This window comes from Penaeus vannamei, chromosome 23 (genome assembly GCF_042767895.1).
Source record: "Penaeus vannamei isolate JL-2024 chromosome 23, ASM4276789v1, whole genome shotgun sequence".
Lineage (NCBI taxonomy): Eukaryota > Metazoa > Arthropoda > Malacostraca > Decapoda > Penaeidae > Penaeus > Penaeus vannamei.
The window spans coordinates 1296845-1309344 of NC_091571.1; the positions used below are offsets into that span (position 1 = coordinate 1296845).

At 52.0% G+C, this 12500-nt stretch overlaps 1 protein-coding gene across 1 annotated transcript in view; it reads left to right on the forward strand.

Moving 5' to 3' along the window:
• The window catches only part of LOC113822956 (uncharacterized), a 30793-nt gene extending 18948 nt beyond the window's left edge, over nt 1-11845 (forward strand). Inside the window, exons 7-15 of the mRNA XM_027375507.2 lie at nt 1-199; nt 671-915; nt 1781-1950; nt 2432-2673; nt 3369-3482; nt 4950-5082; nt 6442-6629; nt 10391-10723; nt 11588-11845. The exon at nt 1-199 is cut by the window's left edge and continues 24 nt beyond it. Of these exons, the coding sequence (XP_027231308.2) occupies nt 1-199; nt 671-915; nt 1781-1950; nt 2432-2673; nt 3369-3482; nt 4950-5082; nt 6442-6629; nt 10391-10723; nt 11588-11824 (1861 nt within the window). The 3' untranslated portion in view covers nt 11825-11845. The remainder of the gene's footprint in view (nt 200-670; nt 916-1780; nt 1951-2431; nt 2674-3368; nt 3483-4949; nt 5083-6441; nt 6630-10390; nt 10724-11587) is intronic.
• Nucleotides 11846-12500: the final 655 nt, after the last annotated feature.

Consider the following 12500-nt stretch of genomic DNA (forward strand, 5'->3'; position numbering starts at 1 on the left):
ACGCTACGAAGAAAAAGCAGCGAAGAGCCTCTGCAGAAATCTTAAGTCTACCCTGGCGACGCCCAGAACCCCCGAAGAAAACGGAGTGCTGTTCAAGAAGGCCGCCCATTTTGCGTCTGTCTGTCAACCTCCAAACCACGCCACAGGGTTCTTCTGGGTGGGAACCAAGAGGGAGAAAGACGAATGGGTGGATGCGGAGGTAAGATGAAGATGGGGAAGAGGTGGGGAATGGGGAAACAAGGGGAGGGAGAGGGAGAGATAGAGGGGAAGGGGGAGGGGAAAGGGGAAAGGAGAAGGGGAAGGGGGAGAGGGAGAGAGAGAAAAAAAATCTAGGACAAAGGAAAAAAAGGGGAGAAGGATACATTTGGAATTTTAAAAAGGAAGAAGGGTGAGAGGAAGTGGAGACGGATAGGGAGGGAGGGAGAAAGAGATGAAGTGCATGAGGGAAGAAGGGAGAGAGAGAGAGAGAGAGAGAGAAAGAGAGAGAGAGAGAGAGAGAGAGAGAGAGAAAGGGGAAAGACAGAAAACGATAAATATTTGTAATATATCCATAATACTCATAACACCGACCATTTTTCCCCCAAATCACCTACAAGAACAAAAAACCATAACTACGCCCCCCTTAAACCCCCATCTTCCCCCCCTCCCCCCTCCTCCCCCAATCCCACAGGGCGCGCCCATGAACTACACAAACTTCGGCGACTGGAGTATGGGCGGCTACAGGTGCGCGAGCTTCCTCCTGCCGCGCTACAGAGGCAAGTGGACCGACGTGCCCTGCGGGAGGTATGGCTTCTGCGCCGCGTGCGAGGAGGCCCGTCCGGTGGCGCTGAGAATGAGGGGCTTCTGCAGCGACGACTACAAGGACACCCTCTTCAGGCTCGATTCGGATCCCGCGACGAATCTGCCGGCTTTTAGGTGGGTGTGGGTGGGTGTGGGTGGGTGGGGTGGGTGTGGGTGTGTGTGTGAGGGGTGGGGTGGGTGGATATTTGTGTGTGTGGGGGGCGGGGTTGTGTTAGTGTGTGGGTGTGCTTGTCTGTGTGGGTGGGGTGGGTGGATATTTGTGTATGTAGGGGGGGGAGGTTGTGTTAGTGTGTGGATGTGGCGTGTGTGGGGAGGATTGCTGTGTGGGTGTGTGGGTGTGGGGGGAGGAGTGCTGTGTGTGGGGGAGTTGTGGGTGTTTGTTTGTGTGTGGAGGGGGAGGGAGTGGGGTGTGTGGGAGGGTGTTGTGTGTGGGGAAGAGGTGGGGGGGTTGTGTGTGTGTGTAGGTGTGTTTGTATGTGTGGGTGGGTGTAGGTGTGCGTGTGTGTGTATGTGTGGGTGTTGTAGATGTATGGGTGTATGAATGTAGGGGTGTAAGTATGTGAGGTGTGGATGTGTGGGCGTGTGGTTGTGGATGTATGTGTGTGGATGCGTGAGTGTAGGTGGTTGTGTGTGTGGGTGGATGTGGATGGGTGTGTCTCAGGCTGGATGATTATTTTATTATTTTTTGTAATACACATGCGCATACAAACGCACTCTAACACACACACACACACACACAGACACACACACACACACACACACACACACACACACACACACACACACACACACACACACACACACACACACACACACACACACACACACACACACACAAACACACCCACACACAAACACCCACCCACAAACAAACACACAAACAAACACACATACAAACAAACAACCACAAACACACGTAAACACCCCCCCCTAAAACCCCCAACACCAACCTCCTTCCTTCCTCCTCCCTCCCCCGCAGAGGCTTCACGAAGTACCAGATCAAGTACGGCGAGGACAGGAAGTGGCACCTCCTCAACATGTGGACGGAGGAGACGGTGGCTACGCTCTTCTCCTTCGACGCGTCCTTGCCTCTAGGACTCAAGGACTGGAGGATCACCACGAGTTCGGAGATCTGCGGCAGACAGGAGGGTGGGTGGGGACTCTCTTTTTTTTTTGGGGGGGGGGGGATTTTGATTTTTTTTGGGGGGGTAGTGATTTTTTTTTATGGTGATTTTGGTGATGTGTATTTTTTTTTTTTGTTTTTTTTTTTGTTTGTTGGTTGGTTGGTTTGTGTTTGTATGTATGTCTCCGTCTTTCTCTTCTCTCTCTTTTTTCATCTTTCTTTTCCACTCTCACTTTCTTTTTCTTCACTTTCTCTCTTTCTCTCCCCCCCCCCTCTCTCTCTCTCTCTCTCTCTCTCTCTCTCTCTCTCTCTCTCTATATATATATATATATATATATATATATATATATATATATATATTTATATATATAAATATAAACATATATATATATATATATATATATATATATATATATGTGTGTGTACACTTACCCATACATACATATGACCTTCTTACCAAACTTTCTCACAAACGTTCCACCCCCCCCCCCCCCCCCCGCCCCCTAGGCTCCACCCACCGCCTCGCCCTCACCGCCTGCCGCGACAACGAGTACAGCTGCGGCGACGGCACCTGCATCAGCGTCGAGAGCCGCTGCGACCTGCGGGTGGACTGCCCGGACAACAGCGACGAGACCAGCTGCGACAAGCTGGTTCCTCCGCAGGACTATTTGCTCCAGCTGCCTCCGCCGGGGGTCGAACCGGGGCCTCTGGGGCTGAACCTGTCCATCGTTATCAGAGGCTTCTCAGAGGTCTGTTTGTTTGTTTGTTTGTTTGTTTGTTTGGTTGTTGGTTGGTCCTGGTGGTGCTGGGGAGTTTTTGGATTTTTTTGGATTTTTTTTTTTTTTTTTTTTTTTTGTCATAAGGATGATTAAGTTAGTGTTATAAGTATCTTTTAATTCATTTTTTTTTCTTCACTTTCTCGAATCGCGCTCTCGGATTTAAGAAAGAAATATCTCATTATCATGATTCTATCACCTTATCATTATTATACACTATCAGACATTTTTATCTTATCATTATCATTATTTTGTTATCATTCTCATATTCTCATTATTATGCTCTTAGTATTAATTCATTTTTTATTTTTTTTATTTGATTCATTCATTTTTCTTTTTGCCATTTCCTTGTTATTATTTCTCTCTTCACTTGCATTTTAACATTTTTATTTCATTCATTCATTTCCTTTTTTGACTATTTATTCATTCATTTCTTATAATTTTTCCATTCATTCATTTCCTTTCTTTTTTCCACTCATTCGCATTTTTCCTTCATTAATTTCCTTTCCTATTTTTTTTCCATTCATTCGCATTTTTTTCCTTCATTTATTTCCTTTCCTATTTTTTTCCATTCATTCGCTTTTTTTTCCTTCATTCATTTCCTTTCTAATTTTTTTTCCATTCACTCGCACTCATTTTAAAAGTCCCGCCCCCTTTCCCTCGGCCAGGTGGACATCCGGGACATGGACCTGAGCGTCGACTTCGCCACGACGATCACCTGGATCGACCAGCGCCTCAAGTACAAGAACCTCAAGATGCTTCCGGAATTCAACTACATTGACGTAGGTTCTTTTTTTCGGTGGTTTTGGGTGATTTGTGGTGCTTGGTGATTGTTTGAACGCACGCACGCAGGCACGCACGCAGACAGGCACACACGCAAGCAGGCAGGCACACGCACACGCACACGCACACGCACACGCACACGCACACGCACACGCACACGCACACGCACACACACACACACACACACACATACACACACACACACACACACACACACACACACACACACACACACACACACACACACACACACACACACACACACATACAAACACACACACACGCCCATAAACACACATTCTATTTATTAACCCACATACACATTTGTGTATCTACCCGCTCATCTATCTATCTATCCACACACACACACGCTCCATTTCTTTATTATCATCTCCCTCTATGTCTATCATGACAAAACAGAGAAAAATAAAAGAAAAAAAGAAAGAAAAACGCTATATTATTGTCGTTTATTGCTTTATTGCCCTTAATTAATCTTCCTAATAGACTGGAGTGCAGTAAGGTTCGAATTCCGCTGTGTCTGCTCACTTTTTCTGGCCAAAGGAAGTGTTTTTCGGTGTCTCAGGCCGTTGTGTTATTTTTGGTGTATTTTCGCATCGTTGGGTTTATTGTGTGGGCGTTTTGAGTTAGAAGTGTGGGTGGATGGTATAGGACGAGGCTGATTGTGTGAGGGAAATATGTCCTTTGTTGGGTGGTATATGTTTTTTAAATTATTTTGATTGTTATTCTGTGTTTTGATTTGCATTTTTTCTCTCTGCCCCCCCTCTCTTTCTGTCTCTCTGTCTGTCCGTCTCTCTTTCTGTCTCTCTGTCTGTCCGTCTCTCTCTCTCTCTCTCTCTCTCTCTCTCTCTCTCTCTCTCTCTCTCTCTCTCTCTCTCTCTCAGCTCTCCCTCCCTCTCGCCCCTCCTCCTTCCTCCCTCCCTCCCACATTCCTGTTCTTTCTCTTTCCTCTCCACCTCCTCCTATTCCTCCTTCACCCTTCCTACATCCTTCCACCACTCTTCCTTCCCCCTTCCCTCCACCTTTCCTTCTCTCCTCTCCTCTCCTCCACCTCCACCCTTCCTCTCATCTCTCCTTCCCTCCACCCTTTTTCCCACCACCTCTTCCCCCACCTTTCCTCCCTCTCTCCTCCACCCCCTTTCCTCCCACCTTTCCCCTCCCTCTCTCCTCCACCTCCACCTCTTCCCTCTCCCTCTCTCCCTCCACCTCCACCTTTCCTTCCCTCTCTCCTCCACTTTCCTTCCACTCCTCTTTCCTTCCCTCTCCTTTCACACTTTGGACACTCCTTTCCTTCTTTCACATTTTGACACTCCTTTCCTTTGACACTCCTTTCCTTCCCTCTCTCTCTTCCTTCTCTCTTCTCTTCCACCTCCACCCTTCCCTCCCTCTCTCCTCTACCTCCACCTTTCCCACCCTTCCCTCCGCCTCTCCTCCCTCCACCTCTCCAGCCATCAGCCGTGTGGAAGCCGGAAGTGGACCTGGACAACGCCATCTTCCCCGACATCCACCGAACACCTCCTGTGATCAGCGCCCTCAGGATGTCTCCCTCTGAGCCGGATGACGCGTCCGTCGCCGTCAATGGTAAGGGGGAGGAGGGAGAAGAGGGTGAGATTAGTGAGGGGGGGGGAGGGGAGGGGGGGAGGTATGGGAGGAAGGAAAGGGTGGAAGGATGGGGAGGAAGGAGAGGGTGGAAAGGGTGGAAGGGTGAGTAGATATGGGAGGAATGGATGGGTGGAAGGGTGAGTAGGTAAGGGAGGAAGGAAAGGGTGGAAGCGGTGAGGAGTAGGTAAGGGAGGAATGTGGAGGGTTGGAAGGGTGAGTAGGTATGGGAGGAAGGGGAGGGTGGAAGGGGTGAAAGGGAACGGAAGGGTGGAAGGAGACACGGGTGGAAGTGTGGAGAGGAAAGAGAAGTGTGTGAAAGTGTGAGCGGAATGAAAGGGTGGCAGGGTCAGAGGAGGGGAAGGGTGGAAAGGTGAGAGGAAAGAAAGGGTGGAAGGATGAAAGGAGGGGAAGGGTGAGGAGGGAGAAGGGTGAGAAGAAGGAAAAAATAGAAGAGCGATCCAGAAGACTCACCTGTGGCCGTTGACGATAAGGGTAAGAAGGGTGGGGAGGGTGAGGAGGAGAGAATGAGAAAGGAAAGGAAGGTGGACAGGTGTGATGAGTGAGACAGGGTGGAAATAGAGATGAGACGAGTCAGGAGGAAAGGGAGGAAGGGTGATTAAGAGTAAGGGTGATAAGTGGAAGGGAAAAAATGATGAAAAGGTTGAGAAGAGTAGAAGGATGAGATAAGTGGAGGAATAATGAGTAAGTGAGAAGGAGGAAAGAGTGAAAGGGGGAGAAGGATGAACAGGTGAGAAGAGTGATGTGTAAAAGAGAGAGAAAAGGGTAAAGGGGTGAAGAGGGTAAGAAGGGTGGATGGGTGAGAGTATGAAAAGGGTAAGAAGAACGAACAATTGAAAGGATAACAACAGACACAAAAATAAACAAAATAGCAAATAGTAATACTTCACTTTCTTTGATTCCTTCCTTCTTCAACAACAATAACTATCTCTTCCTTTCTCCTTCTTCTCATTCTCCTCCTTCTTCTCCTCCTACCTCTCCTTCTCCTCCTCCTTCCTCTCCTTCCCCCTCTCCTTCTCCTTCTTCCCCTCACCTTCTCCTCCTTCTTCTCCTTTCAAAGTTTTCTTCTCCCTCTCCTTTTCTTTCTCCTTCCTTCCTCTCCTTCTCCTCCTCCTTGCTTCCTCTTCCTTCTCCCCTTCTCTTCCTCCTCCTCCTCCTCCTTCTTCCCCTCCTTTCCCCCTTTCCCTTCCTCCTCCTCCTTCCCCTCCTCCTCCTCCTCCTTCCCCTCCTCCTTCTCCCTCTCCTTCTCCTCCTTCTCCCTCTCCCTCTCCTCCTTCCTCCTCCTTCCCCCCCTTCTACATCTTCTCCTCCTTCTTCCAGACGAGATGTACGAAGGCTCCAAGAACCCCCTGAGCTTCAGCCAGAAGATCAAGGCCCCCTTCTCGTGCAACATGGAGCTCCAGATGTTCCCCTTCGACACCCAGCACTGCCAGATGCAACTCAGGATCGCGTCGATGAGGGAGAACTTCCTGCGGTGGAGGAAGCTGGAGGTGGTGTACGAGGGAGAGGTGAGAGAAGAGGGGGGGAAGGGGGAAGGGAGGAAGCTGGAGGTGGTGTACGAGGGAGAGGTGAGAGAAGAGGGGAAAATGGAGGATAGAAAAGAGAAATGGGGGTGTACGAGGGAGAGGTGAGAGAAGAGGGGGGAAGGGGGAGGAGGAAGCTGGGAGGTGGTAGTACGAGGGAGAGGTGAGAGAGAAGAGGGGGGAAGGGGGGGAGAGGGGAAGGAGAGGAGGAGGAGGTGGAGGGGAAGAGGGAGAGGTGAGAGAGAGGGAGAGGGAAGGGGGAGGGGGAGGATAGCTGGAGGGTAGTGTGTACGAGGGAGAGGTGGCAGGAGAAGAGGGGGAGGAGGAAGGGGGAAGGGAGGGAGGAGGGGAGGTGGAGGAAGAGGGAGAGGTGAGAGAGAGGGGGGGAAGGGGGGAGGGGAGGGAAGCTGGGATGGTGGTGTACGAGGAGAGGTGAGAGAAGAGGGGGAAGGGGGGAAGGGGGAAGGGAGGAGGGAGGAGGTGGAGGAAGAGGGAGAGGTGAGAGAGAGGGAGGAGGGAAGGTGAGGAGGGGAGGAAGCTGGAGGTGGTGTACGAGGGAGAGGTGAGAGAAGAGGGTGGGAAGGGGGGAAGGGGGAAGGGAGGAGGGAGGAGGTGGAGGGAAGAGGGAGAGGTGAGAGAGGGGAAGGGGGAAGGGGAGGGAGGAAGCTGGATGTGGTGTACGAGGGAGAGGTGAGAGAGAGGGAGGGGGAAGGGGAGGGGAGGAAGCTGGGAGGGTGGTGTACGCGGAGGGAGAGGTGAGAGAGAGGGGGGAAGGAAGGGAGGGAAGGAAAGTTTCTGGAGGTGCAGTGTACGAGGGAGAGGTGAGAGAAGAGGGGGGAAGGGGGAAGGGGGGAAGGGAGGTGAGGAGTGTGGAGGAAGAGGGGAGGGAGGAGGGAGGAGAGGAAGAGGGGAGGGGAGGAAGCTGGAGGTGGTGTACGAGGGAGAGGTGAGAGAAGAGGGGGGGAAGGGGGAAGGGAGGAAGCTGGAGGTGGTGTACGAGGGAGAGGTGAGAGAAGAGGGAGGAAGGGGGAAGGGAGGGAGGAGGAGGTGGAGGAAGAGGGAGAGGTGAGAGAGAGGAGGGGAAGGGGGAGGGGAGGAAGCTGGAGGTGGTGCAATGAGGGAGAGGGTGAGAGAGAGGGGGGAAGGGGGAGGGAAGGAAGCTGGAGGTGGTGTGTACGAGGGAGAGGTAGAGAGAAGAGGGGGGAAGGGGGAAGGGGGAAGGGAGGGAGGGAGGTGGGAGGAAGAGGGGAGGGAGGAGGGTGGAATGGAAGAGGGGAGGGAGAGGAAGCTGGAGGTGGTGTACGAGGGAGAGGTGAGAGAGAGGAGGGGAAGGGGAGGAGGAGAAGCTGGAGGAGGTGGTGTACGAGGGAGAGGTGAGGAGAGAGGGAAAGGAAGGGGGGAAGGGAGGAGAGGAGGAGGTGGAGGAAGAGGGGAGAGGTGAGAGAAGAGGGAGGGGGAAGGGGAGAGAGGGAGGAAGCTGGAGGGGTGGTGTAGCCGAGGGAGAGGTGGGAGAGAGAGAGGGGGGGGGAAGGGGAGGGAAGGAAGCTGGAGGTGGTGTACGGAGGGAGAGGTGAGAGAAGAGGGGGGGAAGGGGGAAGGGGGAAGGGAGTGAGGGAGGAGGGAGAGGTGAGAGAGAGAGGGGAAAGGGGGAGGGGAGGAAGCTTGGAGGTGGTACATGAGGGAGAGGCAGGTGAGAGAGAGAAGAGAAAGAGGGGGAAGGGGGCAGGGGAGGAAGCTGGAGGTGGTGTACGAGGGAGAGAGTGAGAGAGGGGAGGAAGGGGGAAGGGAGGGAGGAGGAGGTGGAGGAAGAGGGAGAGGTGAGGAGAGAGGAGGGGAAGGGGAGGGGAGGAAGCTGGAGAGGTGGTGTACGAGGGAGAGGTGAGAGGAGGGGGAAGGGGGAGGGGAGGGAAGCTGGAGGTGGTGTACGAGGGAGTAGGTGAGAGAAGAGGGGGGGAAGGGGAGAGGGAGGAAGCTTGGAGGTGGTGTACGGAGGGAGAGGTGAGAGAGAGGGGGGAAGGGGGAGGGGAGGAAGGCTGGAGGTGGTGTACGAGAGGGAGAGGTGAGAGGAAAGAGGGGGAGGAGGAAGGGGGAAGGGAGGGAGGAGGGAGGTGGAGGAAAGAGGGAGAGGTGAGAGAGAGGAGGGGAAGTGGGGGAGTGGGAGGAAGCTGGAGGTGGTGTACGAGGGGAGAGGTGAGAGAAGAGGGGGGAAGGGGGAGGGGAGGAAGCTGGAGGTGGTGCATGAGACGAGAGGTGAGAGAAGAGGGGGGAAGGGTGAGGGGAGGAAGCTGGAGGTGGTGTACGAGGGAGAGGTGAGAGAGAGGGGGGAGGAGGGGGAAGGTGGGAAGGGAGGGAGGGAGGAGGTGGAGGAAGAGGAGAGGTGAAAGAGAGGAGGGGGAAGGGGGAGGGGAGGAAGCTGGAGGTGGTGTACGAGTGGGAGAGGTAGAGGAGAAGAGGGGGGAAGGGGAGGGGGAGGAAGCTGGAGGTGGTGTACGAGGGAGAGGTGAGAGAGAGAGGGGGGAAGGGGGAGGGGGAGGAAGCTGGAGGTGGTGTGACGAGTGGAGAGGTGAGAGAGAGGGGGAAGGGGGAGGGGAGGAAGCTGGAGGTGGTAATGGAGGGAGAGGTGCAGAGAAGAGGGGGGAGGAGGGAAGGGGAAGGGAGGGAGGAGGAGGTGGAGGAAGAGGGAGAGGTGAGAGAGAGGAGGGAAGGGTGGAGGGGAGGAAGCTTGGAGGTAGGTGCATGGTGGGAGAGAGGTGGAGAGATGAGGGGGGATGGGGGGAGGGGGGAAGGGAGGAGGAGGTGGAGGAAGAGAGGGAGAGGTGAGAGATGAGGGGGGGATGGGGGAGGGGAGTAGAAGCTGGAGGTGGTGGTACGAGGGAGAGGGTGAGAGAAGAGGGGGAAGGGGGGAGGGGGAAGGGAGGAGGAGGTGGTGTACGAGGGAGAGGTGAGAGAAGAGGGGGAAGGGGGAGTGAGAGAGGAAGCTGGAGGCGGTGGCAGTACGAGGGAGAGGTGAGAGAGAGGGGGGAAGGGGGAGAGGGGAAGGGAGGAGGGAGGCGGAGGAAGATGGGAGAGGTGAGAGGGAAGAGGGGGAAGGGGGAGGAGGAGTGAAGCTGGAGGTGGTGTACGAGGGAGAGGTGAGAGAAGAGGGGAAAATGGAGGATAGAAAAGAGAAATGGGGTTGTAAGAAGGAGAGATGAGAGAAGGTGGGAAAGGGAAAGGGGGAAAGGAAAAAAATGGAGGATAAAGAAGAGAAAATTGGGGTGTAATGAGGAGGAGTGAGAGAGAGGGGAGGGAGGAGGAAGGGAGGAGGGAGGAGAGAGAGGAAGAAGGGAGGGAGAAGGGAGGAGGAGGAAGAGGGGAGGGAGAAGGGAGGAGTGGAGAAGATGGGAGGGAAGAAAGGGGAAAGAGGGATTGAGGTGGTGTACGAAGGAGAGGTGAGAGAAAGGAGGAGGAGGAAGGGAGGAAAGGGAAAGGGGGGAAAGAAAAAAAATGAGTGAAAAGGGAGTTGAAGAAAGACGAAGGAGGAGGGGAGAAAAGGAAAAGGGGAGGGAATGAATGAGGAAAAGGGATTGAGGTGGTGTACGAAGGAGAGGTGAGAGAAGATAAGACCGAAAAAAAGACCAAAAAACGACAAAAAACTAAACTCTAAAACCCGTCCCCCACGACAAAACTACGGAAAAAAAAAACGAAAAAAAAACGACAAAAACCGACAAACCAACATCTAAAACCCTCCCCCCCCTCACCCCCAGGTCACGACCGCCGAGTACGTGGTGGGCCGCATGACCATCGACCACCGGAGCACCAACAACTACAGCGTCGCCGTCGTGGGCTTCGTCTTCTCCCGCCAGTACAGCTACTACATGACCTCCGCCTTCCTGCCGTCCATCATGCTGATGCTCGTGGGATACGCGTCCCTCTTCTGCAAGCGCGAGAACCGGGACCTCCGGGTGATGATGTCCCTGACGACGCTGCTGGTGCTCTACTCGCTCTACCAGCAGGTCGAGGACGGGCTCCCCTCGACGTCGTACACGAAGGCGATCGACGTCTGGTTCTTCTTCGCGATCTCTTTCATCTTCGCGCAGGTTTGTGTTTTTTGTGGTTTATTTGCATGGGGTTTTGTGTTGATTTTTGTTGTTGTTTATATCCATGCAGGTTTGTGTTTAAGATTTTTGTTGTTTATTTGCATAGAGGTTTGTGTTGATTTTTGTTGTTGTTTATACCCACGCAGGTTTGTGTTGATTTTTGTTGTTGTTTATTTGCATGAAGGTTTGTGTTGATTTTTGTTGTTGTTTATTTGCATGGAGGTTTGTGTTAATTTTTTATTGTTTATATCCACGCAGGTTTGTGTTAATCGTTGTTTATTTGCATGGAGGTTTGTGTTGATTTTTGTTGTTTATTTGCATGGAGGTTTGTGTTGATTTTTGTTGTTGTTTATATCCACGCAGGTTTGTTTTGATTTTTTCCTTGTTTATCTTTACGTAGCTTTGTGTTATTTTTTCTATTGTTTGTTTTCACGGTTTGTGTATTTTTTTTTTCTTTTTTTTCGATTCATGAGGTAAATAATTTCATAATCAAAATATAAATGATGAAAAGAGCTTAGATCGTCCGATATTGTTTTCACAGAAATACAAATAGGAATGAATATTAAACTATTGCGATAAACACTCGCGAATACGTAAAAAAAAGATAGACAGATAAAGATAGGTAGATAAATAGTAAGATAGATAGATAGACAGAAGATAGAAAGATAGATTGATAGACAGAGAGAAAGAGAAAGATATAGATAGAGAGAAAGAGAAATAGAAAGAAAGAGAAAGCGAAAGCGAAAACAGAAAGCTAAAAGAGAAAAATAACCCCCCCCCCCCAACAAAAATATATATATAAAAAATAAATAAAAATAAAAACACCCACCTTAATTAACCCCAACTAACCCCTTCCCCCTCCAGGTGATCCTCCACGTGGCCATCGACGTGCGCGTGCCCCTCCCGACGCGGTTCCCGAAGCCCACGACGGTCTTGCCCATCAACGAGATCCCCAGCAAGATGTTCCCCTCGAGGTCCTGCTGGAGGCCCCTGATAGCGGCGCGGGTCTTCTTCGCCGTCGTCTTCGCCCTCTTCATGGCCGTCTTCTGGATGGTGGTGCTGAAGTTTAATGACGGCGAGGGGAATATTTTGGGGTTGTAATGTTTTGAGGGGGGGTGGAGAGAGTGGAGGGGGGTGGAGGGGGTGGGATGGAGGGGTTGGGTGGAAGGGGATAGGGGGTAGGGATGGGGGGTGAGAGAGTGGAGAGAGTGGAAGGGGGTGGGGTGGAGAGAGTGGAGGGAGGAGGGAGGAGGGGTATGACAGATTGGAGGGGTGGAGGAGGAGTGGTGGAAAGCGTGGAGGGCGGTGTGGGAGGGGTGTGAGAGGGTGGAGTGTTGAGAGTGGAGGGATAGAGGGAGTGAGACAGTTGAGGGGTGGAGGGGGTTTGTGTGAGAGAGAGGAGGGGTAGAGGGGGTTGGTATGAGGAGTGGAAGGGTGGATGTCCTGGAGGGAGGTTGACGAGTGGATGGGGGTGTTTATGCAGTGGATAGATAGAGTGGAGGTTGGGAAGTTGATTTGAGGACGAGGTTGAAACTCTTGGAAGACAAATTGAAGTTGAAGTTTGAAATCTGACAAGCGATTTGAGGGTGAAATGTTTAATTCTTGGAGGTCAATTGAGGGTGGTATCTGGCGGTGAAGTTCCAACTGCCGAGAATGAAGTTAGGAAGTTCCTGTTCTTGAAAGTGAATCCGATGAAGTTTTAACTGTTAGGAAAACGAACGATGAAGTTCCATGGATATTGGAAAGTTTTTTTTCTCTTTTCATCAGAGAAGTTGTA